Consider the following 22,596-nt stretch of genomic DNA (forward strand, 5'->3'; position numbering starts at 1 on the left):
CAAAGAGCATGATTATAATTAAGATCCCAGAAGTTCAAATACTTTCTCCACAACTAAACGAGGCCTGTTTGCATTACATGCCAGAAGGTTACATAAAGAGTCCCAAGTCTGTTCTACAGGATTATTTGCTAGATCAGGAGTTCACAAACAGTGTACCACAGGTCAAATCCAGCCACACATCAGTTATTTTTAAAAAAGTGTTACTGAAACATACTCTGGCTGCTTTCCCTATAACAGCAGAGTCATAGAGACGTCATGGCCCACAAAAAAGCTTGCAATAAGTACTGTCTGGCTTTTTATAGAAAAAATTTGCTGGCTTGCTCTCATTTTCGAATGTCCCTTTTTTTTTTTTTTTTTTAAGCAAAGTCATAAGTTCTGACTTTTTTTCTCTTTTATGGGTTGTTCCCAGATCATAGTAGCAATAGTCTTAATACCTATTTCATATTCCATTCATGCCACTTAACAAATACCTTTGTATACCTTTTTTTTCCCATAACTAAACTGAAAAGCCCCAAATATGAGGAACTTGTCTTCAGCATTGACTATCCCAGAGTACTTTCACACATGGAAGGCCCTCCAAATGTATTTGTTGAATGAATAAATTTGATGGTTGAAAGTGTATTCCCCACATCCCATGTTCTGAGTTTACGCATGTGTCTCATCAGAAATCTGAAATTTCCCTTGGTAGAAAATTGCCACAAGGTGGGATTCTGGCTCCTACTCAGCTTGGTTATCTCCTGTTGACTGGTTGTTCAAACTTGTGCTATACTGAGGTTTCCATTACAGAAAAGAATGACCATTTAAAAATTCAGCCCATTAATAGTTTAAAATACCGTTTTCAGAAGTTGATGAATTCATGCTTTGGCCTTGGCATGAATTAGCCTAACTAGATGACAATGGAAGCAGCACAGTTAGATGGTACAGAGCTTAAGCCATGAAGCAGCAAAGACCTTGCTTCAAAACGTGATTTTGCCTAGTAATCTTGACCAAATTAACTTTTCCAAGTCCCAGGTCCCTCATCTCTGAAGTGGAGGTGGTGTTAGTTCTCTAGCAGGTTTGTCATGAAGACAGAGAAACTGGTGTATATATGGGCATAAACAATCTAATGTAGTGCCCAGCACTAGGTAAGTGGGCCAAATAAATGTGTCAGAGTTTATTGGTGACATTCTGTTTCGTACAGGTTTCATGTCATCTTATAAATATTGCAGATATAGCTTTCATTAAGTCTATAAAAATGTTGAGAAAACTAAGAAATCTTTTTTGATGATTTCTTAATATCTTTAGATACGAGTGTGAAGAATCTTTTACGACTTTGAATGTAGACATTAGAAATCACCAAAATCTTCTTGATTCTTTGGAACAATATGTCAAAGGAGATTTATTAGAAGGTGCAAATGCATATCATTGTGAAAAATGCAATAAAAAGGTATGAATTATCCAGGTTTTTAAAGTAACTAGAGTTACATTTAATGGGTTTGAAAGTTCATTGCTTTGGTTTATGTATTTATCTATTTTTACTCCCTACCCTGCTTTGTTACAGTGGTAGCAGAAGGTAGTTAAGGTAACTGGTACAAAGGTTTTTCAAGGCAAGAAAATTGAGAGAAAGTAGTGACAGCAGGGCTAGGGAAACCAGTAGATAAGAGCAAACATCTTAGAAGTCATAATAGTCTTTTAAAAAAAAAAAAAAGAAGAAGAAGAAGTCATAATAGTTCACTATCACTTTCTGTTGTCTGAGCTCCACAGTCACTTGCCATCCATGCCCAACCAAACTGCTATTGAACCCCAAAGCTATAGCGCTGACAAGAAAACGTTTTCTCCCGTCATGTTCAGTTGACCAAGAAGTTTACTGAAACCTGCATTACTCGATTTGGTGCCATAAGATTTCTTCTACCACCATGTTTTTAAACTAATGGCATCAGGTTTTTAGACCCACTTGAAAAAGTTTTATCTTTGGGCACTTAACAGCTCTTAGGGAGAGACCGTCTACGCAGACAATAAATAACGTCTGTCTTGCTGGGCTCCCAAATTCTCTCACCTCCAAGTCACCTGTATCGTTTTGACATTCACACACCACCTGAAGAGGTATTAAAGTCTAGAGGCTGAGGTGTGAGCTGTAAAGCTGGACTGCCCCCCACCCCCCACCGCCACCAGCTCTGAGACTTGAGGCAAGTGACTCAGTCTCTCTGCTGCTCCTGCTCCTCCTCATTACTACTCAGGCAGTACTTAGCATATTACTTGGCACCTAATAGCCCAATAAATATTAGCTGCTATTGTATTTCTTTAGCTTGCTCCAAACAGAGCATACCTTCATTAGCCTAACAGTAAATGTTAAGTAACAGTGGTGAGATAGCAATGACAATACAGAATCCAGGCAGTGAGTAATGTCAGTGTCACTAATATTGGCAATTTGTAACAAATGGCATCTGCTTTTTCCATATTGTTAGTTTTAGTTAGCATTTTTTGAAATGCCCACTGTGACAGAATTACCTTGATTATATTCATTGTGGTGTGTTTGTTTACACTTACAACCTCCAGTTAGTCTTCATGAGAATTTAATAATACGGGTTTATAGTTTGTTTTGTGCAATGGATTATAGAAGAACATCTAGTAACTTGCTCTGTTTATTTTAGGTTGATACCGTAAAGCGCTTGCTAATTAAAAAATTACCTCCCGTTCTTGCTATCCAACTGAAAAGATTCGATTATGACTGGGAAAGAGAATGTGCAATCAAATTCAATGATTATTTTGAATTTCCTCGAGAGCTGGACATGGAACCTTACACAGTCGCAGGTGTTGCAAAGCTGGAAGGAGATAATGTAAACCCAGAGAGTCAGTTGATACAGCAGAATGAGCAGTCTGAAAGTGAGACGGCAGGAAGCACGAAATACAGACTCGTGGGCGTGCTGGTACACAGTGGCCAAGCAAGTGGTGGACATTATTATTCTTACATCATTCAAAGGAATGGTGGAGATGGTGAGAGAAATCGCTGGTACAAATTTGACGATGGAGATGTAACAGAGTGTAAAATGGATGACGACGAAGAAATGAAAAACCAGTGTTTTGGCGGAGAGTATATGGGAGAGGTATTTGATCACATGATGAAGCGCATGTCCTACAGGCGCCAGAAAAGGTGGTGGAATGCTTACATACTTTTTTATGAACGATTGGATACTATAGACCAGGGCGATGAGTTGATAAGATACATATCTGAGCTTGCTATCACCACAAGACCCCATCAGATTATTATGCCATCAGCCATCGAGAGAAGTGTACGGAAGCAGAATGTGCAATTCATGCATAACCGAATGCAGTACAGTTTAGAATATTTTCAGTTCATGAAAAAACTGCTTACGTGTAACGGTGTTTACTTAAATCCTCCACCAGGTAAGTATCAAGAGTTTAGCTTCTTAGTAAAAGCGTAACTCTTAGTTTACTTGCAAGATTTCTTAGAAGCATCAACATATTTGCATTTTTACTTTGGGCTTTTTTTTTTTTTTTTTTTTTAAGATTTTATTTATTTACTTGACAGAGATCACAAGTAGGCAGAGAGGGGAGTGGAAAGAAGCAGGTTCCCCGCCGAGCAGAGAACCGGATGCAGGGCTCAATCCAGACCATGATGTGAGCTGGAGGCAGAGGCTTTAACCAACTGAGCCACCCAGGCACTCCTGCTTGGGGCTGTTTCAAAGCCATATTTCAGATAACTGTTACCTTTGAGCAGTATATATTGTCTTGCTGTTCGGAAACAGAGGAGCTTTTGTTTATTATAACAATTTGGTTTTGACTCAAGCATTAGTTTGAAACATCCTTTACTGAACTAAGAATTATTTCGTAAGTAGCTGGTCGGGGGTTAGTTAGCAAAGTTAGGACTTCTAGAAATCAGTGGAAATGTAGACTTGTTTGAAAATGGAGCTTAGACATAGAAATTTTTTTTTTTAATGTATCTTGCCTTTTTTTATAGGGCAAGATCACCTGTTGCCTGAAGCAGAAGAAATCACTATGATTAGTATTCAGCTTGCTGCTAGGTTCCTTTTTACCACAGGATTTCACACCAAGAAAATCGTCCGTGGCTCTGCCAGTGATTGGTACATTGCTTTGGGTTTTCATTCCTATTATCCTAGCATTTAGTTTGATTCTTTAATATATTGCTTTATTTTTTTCCAACTCAACGACCATCTTACTTCAGATCTGGAACGCAAAATACAATCTTTTTTTTTTTTTTTTTAAGATTTTATTTATTTATTTATGAGAGAGAGAACATGAAGAGGAGAAAAGTCAGCAGGAGAAGCAGACTCCCTGCCGAGCAGGGAGTCTTACGTGGTACTTGATCCTGGGACTGCAGGATCATGACCTGAGCTGAAGGTGGTCACTAAACCAATTGAGCCACCCAGGCATCCCCAAAAACTCTTGATAGTAATAGTGAGAGAGATGATATTAAAATAATTAACTTATGCTAAACATGACCTTTCATTGTTCTGAAGCTGGCTTCTGTTTCTCCTACCTTGCATCCTATCTTTGATGTCCCAGTACAAAAGATTATAGGATAATATTTTAAAAGTCTGAGCTACTTAATCCAGAAATTAGTAGTTTTAACTTCCCTAGATTAAATTTTGCCATAGATTTAAAAACGTGACAAATAAAATGAGTGTCCTAAGTTTCAGATTGTGAGAGTATAGAGACCATTATAATACCTTGATTGAACAATTTTTATGTACTCCAGTGGTAAGATATTCAAGGAAAGTTAGGGAAGGGATTGTCTTGTCCTTGAATCTAGAAAGAGTTCGGTAATGAGTTTGTAGAGGACTGGACAAGCTTTCATCTCTGTGTTGTCAGTCTTTGAGAAGAGCCCCAAGTTGTAGTCATCTTTCCTTTTAATGTTGGTACTAGAAGCAACCATTGCTGGTTCTTTCCCTTCAGAAGTAAAAGAGGGTCTTTGATTTTTATTTCGTTCATAGAGACTCATATTTGTATTACATACAAAACACAGTAAATTGACATTCGAAATTTTTTTTTGTTTTGTCTTAGGTATGATGCATTGTGTATTCTCCTTCGTCACAGCAAGAATGTCCGTTTTTGGTTTGCTCACAATGTCCTTTTTAATGTTTCAAATCGCTTTTCTGAATACCTTCTGGAGTGCCCCAGTGCAGAAGTAAGGGGTGCATTTGCAAAACTTATAGTTTTTATTGCACATTTTTCCTTGCAAGATGGGCCATGTCCTTCCCCTTTTGCATCTCCCGGACCTTCTAGTCAGGTAATTGCCTGGTTTTCTTTTTAGTGATTAAATGCTTACAGATCTCTTCCCTGGAAGTTAAAGTCACAAATACATGTACATCTGTTTGATATGTTTACCGAACAAATGTGTGTGCACACACACCCACACCATCTGTTATCTAGGAGTTCGGTAAAAGTACTTCGCAGCAATGTATAGCAATTATTAGCTCTTTAACAACCACAGAATTTTCTGTGTTCGTTCAGTTACAAGCAGTGGCTTAATTGTACACATGATTATATAAATTATTTGTAAAGGTTTTTTTAATGGACTTCCATTTATTAAGAATTAAAACATCATGATGAAGTCTCTAGATGAAATCTACCTCAGATCTTCATTCCCTTTTCTAAAAAGCAACCCTTTTTAATTGTTCATTGTGTGATTAGTCCTTCTAAAAATTTCTGCCTTACATTTATCGTGGGTGGGTATGGGTGTGTGTCCCCTTTTTATGTATTATACTGTACCTATATCTTGTCACTGGAAAATAGCCAATGTTTTATCCTTTACAGGCTTATGACAACTTAAGCCTAAGTGATCACCTACTAAGGGCAGTTCTCAATCTCTTGAGAAGGGAAGTTTCAGAGCATGGGCGTCATTTGCAGCAGTATTTCAATCTGTTTGTAATGTATGCCAATTTAGGTAAGAATTTAAATCGCTATAATTCTGTTTTAATGTATTAAGCGGCAAAGTCTTCTAAGTCAAATGATGAAACATTTTTTACTGCACTTTTCACCTTGTACTTTATTTATGCATATATCTGCAGTACATAGAGGCCAGAATCTGTCTCTTCTAGAGAGAGGAAGTAGGGGAAAGGGCAGAGGGAGAGAGAAACCCATGAGATCACAGACTGAGCCTCCCAGTCACCCCCAGAATCTGTGTCTTAATCATGTTTTTTTATCTCCTAAAACAGTAGTGCCAAATCTATCTGGATTTGAAAATACTCTTAGGCCCCATCCCACACCAACTCAATCAGAAATCTCAGAGCTAGCACAAGGAACAAATTTTCGAAAAGTCCCTGGGTGGTTGTGATACTCCTCCAAGTTTGAGTTAAGGACTTGGTCTGAACTAAGTTTTTATTAAAGTCCACTAAATTAAAATTACAGATAATAATACATATTCAGTTACCCTATTATTTGTTATTACCTCTGTTTAACATGTTCCTTCTCTAACCTTTCTAATATCATCTGATCAGTGATCCCAGAATACTTAAAAATACGTTGTATTCTGCTTCTGTTGTTTTGTATTGTGTTCACATTTTTGTGTTACTACCCAGTGAGATTACAGAGATCAGCGTTTTTTGCACAGTGACACTCAATAAATGTTTGTTGAATGAAAAGATGATACTATCACAAATCCTTCCATTGTCATTTGGTGTCTGTTATTGGCTTTGTATGGGGTGGTAAATTTCCTATGATTACAATTATTAAATTTCTTTTTCTGTTTTTTTTTTTTCCTTTATGTTTTATTTAAGTAATCTCTGTCCAATGTAGGACTATGAACTCATAACCCTTAGATAAGAGTCTCATGCTCTTCCAACGGAGCCAACCAAGCACCCCTCAAATTATAAAAATTTCTTACTAATCAGGTCTCAGTGCATTGTTCCCAAAATTATTAATTTATTGAGGCATTCCATTTAAAATCTTAAGTGCTAATGAGTATTTGGCCAGATTTGAATAACTTCTTTAAAAGTTCAAAAGAGGAGCACCTGGGGCACCTGGGTGGCTCAGTCGTTAATCATCTGCCTTTGGCTCAGGTCATTATCCCCAGCGTCCTGGGATCGAGCCACATACCAGGCTCCCTGCTCTGCGGGGAGCCTCCTTCTCCCTCTCCAGCTCCCCCGTGCTTGTGTTCCTTCTCTTTCTGTCTCTGTTATAAATAAATAAGGTTTTTTTTAAGATCTTACTTATTTGACAGACACAGAGAGAGGAGGGAACAGAAGCAGGGGGAGTGGGAGAGGGAAAAGCAGGCCCTCTGCCAAGCAGGGAGCCGGATGAGGGGTTCGATTCCAGGACCCTGGGATCATGACCTGAGCCGAAGGCAGACACCAAATGACTGAGGCACCCAGGCGTCCCCAGAGCCATATACTTTAGTATGAAATTCTTAATACCACATATGCTTTGGGGTTCAGGATTGTGTGGATTTAAGAAAGGTAAGGCAGTATATATATCATGTGTTGTTCAACATCCCTATAACAGAGTCCAAGACAACACCTTATAATCATACACATTAATATTTCTACAGTAAAGCATGAGTAGTCACCCTGAGAGGGGATAAATGAAGACTATAAATAGTCTCTTAACAGTTCAGGCCAGCTTTTCCCACCAAACACATTTTGACACCAACTTTATGAAAGAATTCCTGTTTATATTTATGATAAGAGCTTTTTGAATCTCAGGATTTCAGATAAGGGATTGTGGGCCTATATTTATTATACTTCTTGGAATATGACACTAAAAAGGACAGACTGTTGTCTAATGAAATAGAGAAGCAAATAAAAAGATAACTGCCATAAAGTATGTTAATGGCTATAATAGGGAAAAATACAAAGTGGTACATGGTAGTATGTAGTAGGGATACCAGACTAGAATTGGGGCATACAGGAGACGTAATGGGGAAGTTGATGTGGGAATTGGTTGTTTGGGCTTTCTATCCAGAGTGAACAGCAGATGCAAAGACTTGGAGTAAACTCAGTGTGTGGAGGAATTGAAAGTTACTCAGACCAAAAATGATCTCTGATCATGCTATCTGGCAAGCCTCATGAGGGGTTCTAGACTTTATCCTAAGGTCAGTGATGAGCCACTGTAGAGTTTTTAATAGACATACCTCTAGAAAGATAACTCAGACTACAATGTAGAATGGATTGCAGGGAAATAAGACTAGATATTATTTAAATGATTTATAGCAGAAGACCATTATGGCCAGTACTGGGGAACTGGCAATGAGGGGGATAAAAGTGGACAGATTCTGATGCTTTTTATTAGAGGTGAAGTCAGTAGGATTTAGTGATTGGGTATCAAGAGGAGGGAAACCCAGAAGAGATGGGAAGTGATGCCCAGTAGATAGTAGATAGCGGTGCCATGTACTGAGAGAGGATAACACAGGAGGAAGAACATGGATAGGGGAGTAAAGTGATGAGTCAGGTTTGGACAAATTGAGTTTGAGCCTGTCGGATACCCAAATAGTGATGTCTAGTATTTGGTAGAACACTTAAGATGTTTGTCTTGGAAATACCTTAGTATCATCTGAACAAAGAGAGCTAGAACTTGAAGCCATTAGAGTGAGTTTGATCATGCAGGAAAAGCATACAGCAGAAAAGATAATGGCCTGGGAACTTTGCAGCAACCATTTCTCAGAGACAGAGAAAGGATGACTTAGAAATGAGACCAAGGAGAAGAGGCTGAAAGAAAAGAGAGGAATCCAAAAGGGAGAGGAAGCAATTACGGTTTAGAACTATTCCTTAGCTTTACCCCGGGAAAGGGGGCAGAAACCAAACTGGCATGACTTGAGGAGTGGGGGAAATAAGAAAATAGAGATGACACCAAGTTCAGGCATGGTTTTCAAGTAGCTCAGCTGTGGAAGAAAGTAGAGAGGCAATATATAAAAGAATTTTTATTTCTCACTGAGTTTTCATCATCCTCCCTTGTGATGAGGATTGCAGTCTAGGCCAGTACCCCACACTTTCAGGCCATAGAAAGCATTCATTTTCTTTATACCTGGTTTGACTGGAATGTCATCCAGTCAAATGTCTTTGACCGTTTTAAAACTTAAATCCAATTATACCACAGATTTTTGTTCTGGTTAAATCATTCTCTGAATGTTAAATAAGAGTGGTCTTCTGGTTATAACAGTTACAGAAAAATATTTTAGATAACTGCTTTATTATGAAGTCCTTACCATCCTAAGTCTTTTCTCTTTTGTAATTCTTCTCCCCCTTTTCCCTCTTCTTCCTTCTTCATTGTAGGTGTGGCAGAGAAGACACAACTTCTGAAATTGAATGTACCTGCCACCTTTATGCTTGTGTCTTTAGATGAAGGTCCAGGTCCTCCAATCAAATATCAGTATGCTGAATTAGGCAAATTGTACTCCGTTGTGTCACAGCTGATCCGCTGTTGCAACGTCTCTTCAAGAATGCAGTCTTCAATCAATGGTAAAGTCAAATGCTCCATCCTTTACATTGGTTTTAAAATACTGCTGGCCATACATAATACCCAGTTAAAAGTGATTCTGAAGATGTTTAAATATAAAACCCGGAGTCTGACAATCTATAATATTTTGGGTTCTACATCTTTTCACACGTTTAAAGGGGATTTTTTTCTTTCTGCTTGCTCCTGGGTACTTTACTGGATACTTTATGAAGTAGTTTAAGAATTAACTTTTCACCAAACTGAGGGTTGCTGGAGGGAGGGATAGAAGGGAAGAAGTGGCTGGGTGATGGACATTGGGGAGGGTATGTGCTGTGTTGAGTGCTGTGAATTGTGTAAGACTGATGGTTCACAGACTTGTACCCCTGAAACAAATAATACATTATATGTTAATAAAAAATAAATAAGGTTAGATATTCCCAAAACAAACCAAAAAAAAAAATTTAACTTTTCATATAGGTTATATGCCAGTGTTGGCATTTAAAGTTTGCATTTTATCATCTTAGTCTATCTGATCATTATAATGCCTAAAACTACTTTCTTCATGGTACTTGGGAATATTGATTTAAAATGTTATTTTTCTAAAATACAAAATTCATACACTGTTTTCTATGGTGAAAGCGATATTATTTTATTATGGAGAAGCCTATTAGTTTTTCATTGATGACAAATCTGTATTCTAGGTAATCCTCCTCTTCCCAATCCTTTTGGTGATCCTAATTTATCACAACCTATAATGCCAATTCAGCAGAATGTGGCAGACATTTTATTTGTGAGAACAAGTTATGTGAAGAAAATCATTGAGGACTGCAGTAACTCAGAGGAAACTGTCAAATTGCTTCGTTTTTGCTGCTGGGAGAATCCTCAGTTCTCATCTACTGTCCTCAGTGAACTTCTCTGGCAGGTTAATAGGACAATAAACATTCATATGTCTCTCTAATTTGATTTCGTTATTTCTTTAAATAAGTTATTCATGGTGTCTTTTCCTGTTTTTAGGTTGCATATTCCTACACTTATGAACTGCGGCCCTATTTGGATCTGCTTTTGCAAATCTTACTGATTGAGGACTCCTGGCAGACTCACAGGTAGATGCTCTTTTTTACTTGCCCAACTTTTAAACTAACTGATACTGCCAGCCAGTGCTTCCCCCCCGCTTTTTACATTTTTACCTCTCAGAGATCTAATAAAGGTTTTACCTTAAAAGCTTAAGAATTGGTAGAAAGTTCCCTCTTCCCTCATTTGATTTCACTTTTTTTCATTGCCCACGTTGCATACTTGCTCCTAGGTATCAAAAAAAATTTTTTTAATTAAGAAAAACTAGCATAGGCTTTTGGTAAATAACTTAATTTCATTAATGATGTGCTCGGGTTATTTTAGGATTAAATTGCATTCATTTAAGAGTGTGTCATATGAGGTCACATTTGGTTATCTAAAAATCGTCCTTGGGTAAGTAAGTACAGTCAGTTCTGATTATTCATGTTAGCTGTATTCTCTAAAGTCACTGTGAACACGGAATGAGGGAATGTGAAGCCATTGCTCCTGGGGAAATAACAGAGGTTCCTATAAGCCTCTGGTTGCATCTTTGTCAGCCAATCTATACATAACCTTTTTCTAAATGTGTGTTTCTTAATGTACAGTGCTGATTCTTTAACAGTGAACTCAAAATAACTTTGTCTGAATAAAGCTTCTTTATTTATTTTTTTTTAAAGATTTTATTTATTTATTTGACAGAGATCAGAGGTAGGCAGAGACACAGGCAGAGAGGAGGAAGCAGGCCCCCTGCCGAGCAGAGAGCCCGATGCGGGGCTCGATCCCAGGACCCTGAGATCATGACCCGAGCCGAAGGCAGAGGATTAACCCGCTGAGCCACCCAGGCGCCCCAACTTCTTTATTTTTTTTAAAGACTTTATTTCTTTGACAGAGAGAGATCACAAGTAGGCAGAGAGGCAGGCAGAGAGAGAGAGAGGGAAGCAGGCTTCCCGCTCAGCAGAGAGCCCAATGTGGGGCTTGATCCCAGGACGCCGAGATCATGACCCGAGCCTAAAGCAGCGGCTTAACCCACTGAGCCACCCAGGTGCCCCTGAATAAAGCTTCTTTAATGCAATATTTTCTCTGCAAAGCCTTTTGGCACTGAAGAATACTAGGTAGCTCTTCACTACCATGAAGTTAACAAAAAGCACAAACAGTGTAGGAAGGGTTTTAAACCATGAAATCAACAAAACCCTGAAGTCAACAAAAAGCACAAACAGTATAGAAAGGGTTTCACTAAATAACAAAAAGGACACTCCTTTACAGTGTAAGCTGAAAAAAGGCAAAGTGTCACTTTGTTCCACTTCAGCTGTGAACATACATGTTGGTCCAGATTTTTCAAAAGCAGCATGCTGGTTTTCTGCCATTACAAATAAAGTTTAGTAAGTATGCAAAATCACAAATACAGAATCTTTGAATAATGAACATTGACTTTAGTTTTTCATTATGTGAGAATTTGAGTGCTTTTTTTTTTTTTTTTTTTTTTTTTAAAGCTGAGGTTATCCAGCATAACTATCCTACTGTCCTACTCAAGCTTCCTCCAGAATTCCTCCATCTTGTTCTTGGCCATAAAGTTTAATAAATGATCTTTGATCCCAGCAATTATAGATGATAGTAAAATACAGAATTCATTGACAACTCTGCCAGATTTTATAACTTCCCTCCCCATGTGGATGATAGTACAATACTTGATTTTCAGAAATAGTCCACAATTTATATATGTCTGTCAATAAACTAAACTAAACTAAAACAGCAACTTGAGAACAATTCTGTAGTGACAAAATGCTTAAAACATAATTTTGATTGCTAATGTCAGAATTCATGAATATTTCCAAATTATCTCCAAAGTTATCATCATGGATTTAACATTCATTTTAACATTAATAATGTTGCAAAAATAGCATCAAGCCAAAAATCAGTTTTCATGAGACAAAAAATGTAGTAGTTCCAAAACTGTAAGCATGTATTTTGAGCACTGTCCAGTACCCTTCTCAGTATGATTATAGGATTTGAAACTTTTCTTAAGAATTGTTTTTAGGGGGTGCCTGGGTGGCTCAGTGGGTTAAAGCCTCTGCCTTCGGCTCAGGTCATGATCCCAGGGTCTTGGGATCGAGCCCTGCATCGGGCTCTCTGCTCTGCAGGGTGCCTGCTTCCTGCTTCCTCCTCTCTGTCTGCCTCTCAGCCTACTTGTGATCAAATAAATAAATAAAATCTAAAAAAAAAAAAAAAAAAAAAAAGAATTGTTTTTAGCGGGGCGCCTGGGTGGCCCAGATGGTTAAGCCTCTGCCTTCGGCTCAGGTCATGATCTCAGAGTCCTGGGATAGAGCCCCACATCGGGCTCCTTGCTTAGCAGGAATCCTGCTTCCCCCTTTCCCACTTCCCCTGCTTGTGTTTTCTCTCTCTCTCTCTCTCTCTCTCTCTCTCTCTCTCTGATAAACAAAATCCTCAAAGGCGGGGCGGGGGTGTTTTTAGGGGGCACCTGGGTGGCTCAGTTGATTAATTAAACGCCTTTTTTTTTTTTTTTTAAGATTTTATTTATTTGATAGAAACCACAAGTAGGCAGAGAGAGAGGGGAAGCAGGCTCCCCACCAAGCTGAGAGCCCGATCCAGGGCTCGATCCCAGGACTCTGAGATCGTGACCGGAGCCGAAGGCAGAGGCTTAACCCACTGAGCCACCTAGGTGCCCCCAAACATCTGATTCTTCATTTTGGCTCAGGTCATGATCCCAGGGTTGTGAGATTGAGCCCTGCATCAGGCTCTGTGCTGGGAATGGAGCCTGCTTAAGATTCGTTCTCTCCCTCTCCCTTGGCCCTTTCCTTCCCCAAAAAAAGAAAAGTTGTTTTTAATGGAGTCTAACTTCTTCTCTTTTCACTTAAAAAATATTTAAGGACTTACGGCATTAAATCAGTTGGTTACATTGTAGTTCTCTTCATTCATTATATAGCAAGCTGTAATGGTAAAGGCACATGTGCTAGATTAAATATGGACAATTGACTTTTTGTGTAATGGGATTAGTAAAGTATTGTTACTATGAGTCACTCGCCCAAGCTTGAAAAAAACTTTCTCATAGTGAGCTTTTTGCTTCATTCAGTAAGCAATGTTTGAATATTTATGGGGTATCTACCATGGTGCCTGGCACTATCAGGCATTGGGGAACAAGGCAGGCAAAGATGATGATATAGATAAAAATGGTATTTGAGGGCGCCTGGGTGGCTCAGTGGGTTAAGCCGCTGCCTTCGGCTCAGGTCATGATCTCAGGGTCCTGGGATCGAGTCCCGCATCGGGCTCTCTGCTCAGCAGGGAGCCTGCTTCCTCCTCTCTCTCTCTCTGCCTGCGTCTCTGCCTACTTGTGATCTCTCTCTGTCAAATAAATAAATAAAATCTTTTAAAAAAAAAAAGAAAAAAAATGGTATTTGAAAGCAGTTAAAACTAATGGGAAGAAAATGTGGTGTGGCAAAAAGAATGGCTTAATAATACTTCATTATCACTTGACAAAACTGAAAGCAAAAACAATATACACTGAAGGGTTTCCGATTAAACAGCAACAAGCCTGTATGATTGACTAGTCTGAAATTAATAAACCTTGCAAAATTGCTGGAGTTGTGATTTCCAGACAGATTTTATGAATGCGTATAATGCCAAAAAACAAACTTGCATTTTGATTTGGAACATTCTAATAAGTAAAATTTATGGTATATAAGGTTTTTTAATTTGTTTTCTAATTCCACACTACACAGGTAATGTTTCTTTGTGGAGATAAAACTCACTTACAAAATTCACCATTTTAATCACTTTAAAGTATACATAGAGGGGCTCCTCGGTGGCTCATAGGTTTAACAGTACCTGCTGACCAGCATTAGATGACATGATACATCAGAGATCTTTATTGAGTGGCACATAGTAGGCACTCAATAAATGTTGGCTTCTATTTGATTTTACAAGTTTTTTATATATTTGGTTCTTTTTCAGAATTCATAATGCACTAAAAGGAATCCCAGATGACCGAGATGGGCTGTTTGACACAATCCAGCGTTCTAAGAATCACTATCAAAAAAGAGCATACCAGTGTATAAAATGTATGGTAGCTCTTTTTAGCAATTGTCCTGTTGCTTACCAGATTCTGCAGGTGAGGGTTTTTTCTTACAATTTTGTAAAAATCTGAATCAGAATTAGGGATTCCGTTTTAAAGACAAATATAATGAGGTATTGGAGTTGTTATTTTAAGTTAACTTTAAGAGATATTCCAAAACCTTTTCCATACATGGTTTTATTTTCTTTTGAAGGGCAACGGAGATCTTAAAAGAAAGTGGACCTGGGCAGTGGAATGGCTTGGAGATGAACTTGAAAGACGACCATACACTGGCAACCCTCAGTACACTTACAACAACTGGTCTCCTCCAGTGCAGAGCAATGAAACATCAAATGGTTATTTCTTGGAGAGATCACATAGTGCTAGGATGACACTTGCAAAAGCTTGTGAACTCTGTCCAGAGGAGGTAAAAAAAAAAAAAAAGAAAGAAAGAAAGAAATGGAAAAAAAGCACTTTGTTACTTCATAGGCCAGTGTTTGTTAATGATAGTATCAAGGAATTTTGTCTGGGTTTTGTTTGCTTTAGTATTTACTATATGTAATCTTAAGTTAATGAGGGAGCCGCCTTTTATAGAGAAATTTCTGAAATTGCCTGACATGTAGTCTTTCTGAAGAGACCCAAATCAGGTTTTTTCACTGTTTCAGTTTATCTCAGTAAAAGGAAACTTGAGTCAGTTTTGTAGGTTTTTAAATTTTTATTTCAGATACGAAAAACTTCAATATGAATTTGCCTACATAATTCTTTGATTATTTAAAATTAGGAGCCAGATGACCAAGATGCCCCAGATGAGCATGAGTCACCTCCACCTGAAGATGCCCCATTATACCCCCATTCACCTGGATCTCAGTATCAACAGGTAAATCGGGTTGGTTTATGTTTTTATCCTCTAGACAATTCTTATGCTTTATTTAAAGAATGGCTGAATTTTTTGTTGTGATTGCAAAGTAATAAAGGGATTATCTGGACTACCTTTAGAGCATGAACAAAAGAGGAATAGCTGGGGCAGCTTCACAGTGCGATGTGTTTGAACTTCCCCTGTGGTGTCTTCCTAGTCAGATAGGTGTCTGTCTTTGTACTCACACTCAGTAAAACTATGTGGTGATTGATGTCAACATTAAATGATAATATTTAGTACAAAGGATTAGGACATTTCCTGTTAGGCTGAGTCTACAAATGGATTCCATAGACATTTTAGATGTGGCAATGAAGGCAATTGTTCTTGGTTACATAACCTAACCAAGACTTCATTGACACTCAAGATTGTTGAAAAATATCAAGGATTTGGTAGATGTCCATAAAAGTTTCTGTATGATCAGTAAATTTTAAAAATTTAGATAAAGAAACTTTCTAAAATAACTTCTTTCCAAAACCCAGAGGTGACCAATTGAGGTCTTTTGAGGCAATGGTGCTCAAATTTGAACAAGCATCAGAATTCCCCAGTGGGCTTGTTCCAACACAGATTGCTGGGCCCCAGGCCAAGCTTCCGATTCTTTTAGGCTGAGGGTGGAACCAGAAAATCTGCATTTCTGACATGTTCCCAGGTGATTGATGCTGCTACTAGTCTGGAAGCCATACTTTCAGAACCATTATTTAAGGCATTCTTGCCTGGCTGGCTCAGTTGGTTAATGGTCTTACTCTTCTTTCTTTTTTTTTTTTTTTTTTTTTTGTTCTTTTTTTTAAGATTTTATTTATTTGACAGAGATCATAAGTAGGCAGAGAGGCAGGCAGAGAGAGAGAGAAGGAAGCAGGCTCCCTGCTGAGCAGAGAGCCCGATGCAGGGCTCAATCCCAGGACCCTGCGATCCTGACCTGAGCCGAAGGCAGAGGCTTTAACCCACTGAGCCACACAGGTGCCCCAAGTAGTCCTACTCTGGATCTCAGCACAGGTCTTGATCTCAGGATTGTGAGTGCAAGCCCCAAGTTGGGCCCCAGGTTGGGCGTGGAGCCTATGTAAGAAAGGGGCGGGATGGAAATAGAAGCGTATTCAATAATTAGAAAATGACCCTTCAGCATATTTATTTTCATAATACAAATAATGGAAAGGCCTAAAATCTTCTTGACTGGTGGGAACATACAGAAAAATGAGGGTTCACAGGTTTAAAAGTTAGGAAATCAAATTCATAAGGAAGAAAGTTACTTTCCTCAGCTCTGAGAAAGCTCATGTATCAATCATGCCTGGCTCGTCCATGTTTCCTTAACGTTGTCATTTCCATTAACACTGTTCTGTGTTCAAGGTTGTTGCTAATGCAGATCTCATATGACTGGTCAGTCATATTTGTCATTATCATATAGAAGCTTCCAGGTGCTTGGAAGAGTCAGAATAGATGGGTTCTAATTCACAGATGATTTTGTGAGTGTTTTTGACAATACACAATAACAGACTGTAATCCCTTATTTGTTGGACTTACATCTAAATAATTTGGGGCACTAAAAATTACTTTGGCTGAAGATTTATACAGCTTTACACTGGTTTTGTTTAGGGTTTGGGGCTAGGTTAGCGTTTCTCTTTTCTTTTAGAATTTATTTATTTGTCAGAGCACAAGCAGGGGGCACAGTAGAGGAAGAGGGACTAGCAGGCTTCCTGCTGAGCAGGGAGCTTGATGTAGGGCTCAGTCCCAGGACCCTGAGATCATGACCTGAGCCAAAGGCATACACTTAACCCATTGAGCCTCCCAGGCATCCGTAGCTTTTCTCTTTGAAACGATTTTTTTTTTTTCTTTCTCAGAATTAGCCCAAGGATATTTACTCTTTGTAAGTCCTGGGAATAAAAGAAATGTTTACGTGTCCACAGATTTCAGCCCATGATTTTAAAGTTTGCTATATGAAAACTTTTTTTTTTTTTAATTTATTTATTTATTTATTTGACAGACAGAGATCACAAGTAGGCAGAGAGGCAGGCAGAGAGAGAGGGGGAAACAGGCTCCCTGCTGAGCAGAGAGCTGGATGTGGGGCTCGATCCCAAGACCCTGAGATCATGACCTGAGTCGAGGCTTTAACCCACTGAGCCACCCAGGTGCCCCGCTATATGAAAACTTTTAACATTGATTTCTTCTCCCTTCCCAGAATAACCATGTGCATGGACAGCCGTATACAGGCCCAGCAGCACATCACATGAACAACCCTCAGAGAACTGGCCAACGAGCACAAGAAAATTACGAAGGCAGTGAAGAAGTATCCCCACCTCAGACGAAGGATCAGTGAAATGCACATAATTAACTAGTTCCATCAAGACTGTGCACCCAGGCCTTACAGTCCAACCTTTTTCTGTGTCTGGCTAATAATTTAAAACTAGAAAAACTATTCCTAATCAACATGGAGTGGAGAGTTTATTCACTGTCTTATCTGCAGAAATTTGCTGTCAATATATAACCCGCCTGCAGTGGAAAGTGTATAGTGTTTTGTAATAAATGGCCTGATGCTAATGTGTAAATGGCAAAGGTGTATATAGTATATTAATGTTTGACTGTTAATTCTTAAGCAAGAAACTTTTTTCTTGAGGAGACTCACAGATCTACAAAAACTACAAAAGTTAATTTTCTTGTTCTTCCCACTGCACTCTGCAACCAATGTTGACTGCCTCATGGCAGTTGGATCTGCTCCTTTACAAAAACAAAAAAATAATCCAACAGCAACAAAACAGCCCATCCATGTCAACCACACCAATAGTTTCATGTTAATTCTTTGCCACGGGAGTCAGTTTTACTATGAGCAATGATATAAGGCTGGTAACCTTTAAATTATTTGGTTGATGTGGAAAATTGGTGATGTAATATTGTTTCTAGATCTTTTTCATTGCCTTTTTAATTCTGATGTTAGGTTAATCACTTTGAAGCTATAGTTATGCTGTAACATTTAGCATGGCTTCACACCAGGTTAGTGTAGCCAATGAGGAAAAAATTACCCTAATGACAGCAGTTGTCCCAGTGTGACAGCTGTATTGCTCAGAGCTTTTCCTTCTTACACCTAGAATATAAGTATAAAACAAGGGGAGAAATGTGAGAAACAGGCGGTTTTCAGTTACACATATGTTGCTTATGTCTAATGTTTGACAGTTCAATCTCTGGGTGGGATAAAGAAATTTAAATATCAGTAATGGGAATTTTTAAAGATTTAAAACAAATATGCAAAAATTTGCTATGCCAGGATGCTTGGAGCATAATAGAAGACTGTATTTGGTGTGCTTGTTATTTCTTTGGTAGAGCTTACTAGATGAATCTTCTAGAACTTTCCTTCCACTGGACCCCAGTGAAGTGGAAGTCACCAGAATCCCACAGTACTTGGAGCGCCACTGCACCAAGCTTATCTGGCTGAGTTTCTGCTCAGGCACAGTTTTACTTGAAAGCAAGAATTGTCCTAGCTCCTTTTCCATTATTCCAAAACTTTGAATGTTCGAAGCAGGGTCTTGATTAAAAAGGAAACTACTGGTTAGTTAATCTGATTGAGGTATCATAATTTCAGCATAAACATTTAATTAAAGATAAGGAACTCATCAGTTAATACTGTATTTAAAAGAGAATTGGTAACTTGAATGTGTGTAATTTTTGGAACCTGTCTAAAAACCAAATACCCCTGCAAACAGATACAGTCCACCCTATTCTATTTAAATATTTTGCTGTTTTATTTTATAGAAATTATTTTGCTGAATTCACAAATAGAATTTGATTTATGAAGAACTTTTTGTCCTGTGGTGTGTTTTTGTTTTTGTTTTTGGGTTGGTTTTCTATTTTTTGGTTGGTTTGTCCCCCCCTCTCTTTTATTTTTGGTTACTTTTTTTGTCCATTTTTGGTTTTTTGGGTTTTTTTGTTTGTTGATTTTGGTTTTTGTTTGTTTGTTTGTTTTGGTTTGGTTTTTTTTGAAGGACTGCATAATAAATTAATTCTGTGCATAGCATGCTTAGGCATGACACTGAATTCAGGAGTTCAGTCACATCGAGTTTTTGTGCACAGAAAGATTTGACCTTTGGCCCTTGACTAAAGATTTAGAGAAAACAGGATGTTGACACTGTAAAAGTTTCCTAACATAATCAATCTTGTACTTTTTGTATGTTTTTTATATACATGTATATTTAATGAGCACAAGCTTGGTTGTATTTTTTACAATTTAGTTAATAGGAAAATGTTTTGTCAAAAAGGCTATAGTTGGAACTGAACAAAGCAGAAACAAAATTGAGAATTGCTTTATTTTGTGATTAAAAGGGGCAGGTATTTAAGATAAAGCTTTGGGTATCTTATTTGCAGTACTCTATAGTCCATCTGTGCTTCTAGGTTTTCTGTAATACTAGGAAATTTTGACACCAGACAGATCCTGTTTTTACCTTAAGTATGTTACATCTGAGTTTAAGTTGGAGCAAAATCCTACACACTGTTTGCAATTCCAGTTGATAGTTTTAAATTAAAAGTTCCTCAATTCCAGGCTTCCTTAGCAATAAGCAAAATAGGTTAACTGTATTTGGACAATTTGCTATCCTTAAATACACCTTTTCACCAGATGAGAGGTGATTTTTGTATTTCCTGCTCCTTAACAAAACATGTGATGTACTTAATTTAAAAACTTTTTAATGACTTCCTAGACACAAAAAACTTGACATTTGAAAAGGCTGTGAATTTTTCTCCTTGGAGGGAGATCCCATCTTGGTTGCTTTGAATTGACAATTCCCTTGTGCCAGGTGAGAGCTTTTGAATCCTTTTCCCCTCCATTTGAGGAAGAGCTGTCTATGTTGTGCTCAGGATCAAGGGAAAGTGAACAGGGAGATTTATTTTTGTTTGTGTGAGTTATTTTCTCTATTTAACTTCTTAAGCATTAACATATAAGTGGAAATTTTAGGCGCATGTTACTGTAAGAGCAACATGGTGGTGTCGAGGTCTTTTTCTGAACATCAATGGCACGTTTAAACTTCCAAGTCTTCAAAGTGCCTAAAGATAATTTAATTCTCCCTCAACTGATTTCTTGAGCCATATATATAATTCCTACTTTAAACCTTTGTTTCAGAATCACTAGTCTTCCTTTCAAAGAAGCACCCCAGGATTCTAAATGGCATGAATACTTCATAGAAGACAGATGCTACTGTTAACATAAAGACTAAAGCTATTTTTGTTGTTAAATCTGTGAACAAGGGCATTGCCCTGTTGGATCTAAGTATTTCCGTGCACAACTTGGTAAAAACCATATTGCTGCTGTTTCTAAGCCCTCCACCAACTAAATTTTCATGCTCAGCATTATAGAGGCAGAAATAACATAAATCATACTTGGGGTTTTTGTCTTTCCTTGATTTTTCTCTCTGATAATTTCCCAACTTTGTGTCTTTTAGCTGTTATATATACAAATTTAGAATTATTAAAATGTTTTATATTTTTTTCATGATTAACTTTTATTAGTGAATGATAAGTATTTAATCCTAGCAGTGGTTAAAAAGATGAGGAGCCTTTTTTATTGAAATTACATTTGTAAATGAAAGCAACAGTCTGTGAATTTTCAGATGACTACTCCAACAAAAAATGGTTCCTTTCACTTTTTCTTGGTATTTTTCCAGCTTCTGTTCTCCCATGAACTCTTACTTTGCTGAATTTTGTGGTTAATTTGGTGGATATATCCTGCCTTATTTAAAATTCTAACTGGATAAGAAAATTGCCTTTTCCTTATTAAGTGCCCAACTTTGGTCTCTAGCTGGAAGGTACTACATACTGCAAAGAAAAGAAAACAACCTCCTTCCCGCCCCACCCCACCCTACCCCGTTTTTGTGTTACTGAGGAAAAAAACAAAAAAAAAAAAAAAAAAAAAAAAAATTCAGTACTGGTTTTATAGTAGTGCTCAACCAAAATTGGTCCTGCACCTACATGAGTGTTTAGTGTTTGAAAATAAGGTTTTGGGTGTCATACATCACTACAAAAAGTGCTAAATGTATTAAGAACTTGCTGCCGACTGTATTTATAACAATTATTTTACATTTGCAGAAATGTAGCGCTTTTCCTCCAAATTCATAGGTGTAAGAAAAAAGGGGGGAAAGGTGCACCATGTTTTAAACTTGGAAATGAGTGATTTTTTTTTTTAAATCATCCAGATTCCCCAAAGGAAATTTACCACCCAGATCACACACTTCTCAGCCTTTTACAAGCCAACAGACTGACTGAAGATTGTCCACAGTTCCTAAGATTTAGCACATATACAAAAATAAAACTTTATAAATTAAATATTGGCTTTCCCTTTTATTTATTAAAATAAGATGTCTAAATGGAGGTAAATTAGAGGTGTAATAATAGATTTTATGGGAACTTTTTTTTTTTTTAAGATTTTATTTATTTATTTGACAGGCAGAGAGGCAGGCAGAGAGAGAGGAGGAAGCAGGCTCTCCGCTGAGCAGAGAGCCCGACGCGGGGCTCGATCCCAGGACCCCGGGACCACGACCCAAGCCGAAGGCAGAGGCTTTAACCCACTGAGCCACCCAGGCGCCCCTTTATGCGAACTTTTAAGAGTGTTTACAAATAGAGGAATTTGGCCCTCTGTATCTCCAAAGTATATTCACATCTAAGCAGTTCAAAAATTGAGTTGTGATCTAATTGCTGACTTAACAGTCTAAAATGGAGATTTGGCAAACACTGTGGTGTTTCAAAGTTCATTTAAATATCAAGCGCAGCAGGTCACATGTTTTGAGGGGAGTTATAGAAGTGAAAATTAACTCCAGCAGATTTCATCTATTATGCTGTTTTAGTATCTGAAAAGAAATTTTGTTGCAGTGTTCAAAAGAAATAGGATTTCCACAAAAGCCTGTTGGTGTGTCCTTTGAGTTGGGGTGCTGCTAAAGACCTACGTAGCCCAGATTTTCAACATTTCTGAAAAACAAAATATACTTAAACTATTCTTTATTTTGGAAAACTCCACTTGGATTAAACCATTTGAACTTCTAAGTATTCTTACCTATATGAATACACCAAATGGAATGAAACTGCATAGCCACTGATATTTTGAACTGTTTGAATTGAAATCTGATAATTCACAGGTCAGTAAACAATTAAGTTAAATCTTTACTATCTATAAACCTAAAACTTTTTAAAGCCTGGAATTACATAAAAGGTT

General features: G+C 37.8%; 1 protein-coding gene across 1 annotated transcript in view; it reads left to right on the plus strand.

Annotated features, from left to right (window-relative positions):
- The window catches only part of USP9X (ubiquitin specific peptidase 9 X-linked), a 97,550-nt gene extending 78,351 nt beyond the window's left edge, over positions 1–19,199 (plus strand). The window contains exons 33-44 of the mRNA XM_032329516.1: positions 1,285–1,426; positions 2,631–3,384; positions 3,959–4,082; positions 5,023–5,248; positions 5,776–5,905; positions 9,228–9,413; positions 10,092–10,312; positions 10,405–10,493; positions 14,407–14,563; positions 14,721–14,933; positions 15,288–15,383; positions 17,590–19,199. Of these exons, the coding sequence (XP_032185407.1) occupies positions 1,285–1,426; positions 2,631–3,384; positions 3,959–4,082; positions 5,023–5,248; positions 5,776–5,905; positions 9,228–9,413; positions 10,092–10,312; positions 10,405–10,493; positions 14,407–14,563; positions 14,721–14,933; positions 15,288–15,383; positions 17,590–17,727 (2,476 nt within the window). The 3' untranslated portion in view covers positions 17,728–19,199. The remainder of the gene's footprint in view (positions 1–1,284; positions 1,427–2,630; positions 3,385–3,958; positions 4,083–5,022; positions 5,249–5,775; positions 5,906–9,227; positions 9,414–10,091; positions 10,313–10,404; positions 10,494–14,406; positions 14,564–14,720; positions 14,934–15,287; positions 15,384–17,589) is intronic.
- Positions 19,200–22,596: the final 3,397 nt, after the last annotated feature.

Source organism: Mustela erminea, chromosome X (assembly GCF_009829155.1).
Source record: "Mustela erminea isolate mMusErm1 chromosome X, mMusErm1.Pri, whole genome shotgun sequence".
Classification (NCBI taxonomy): Eukaryota; Metazoa; Chordata; class Mammalia; order Carnivora; family Mustelidae; genus Mustela; species Mustela erminea.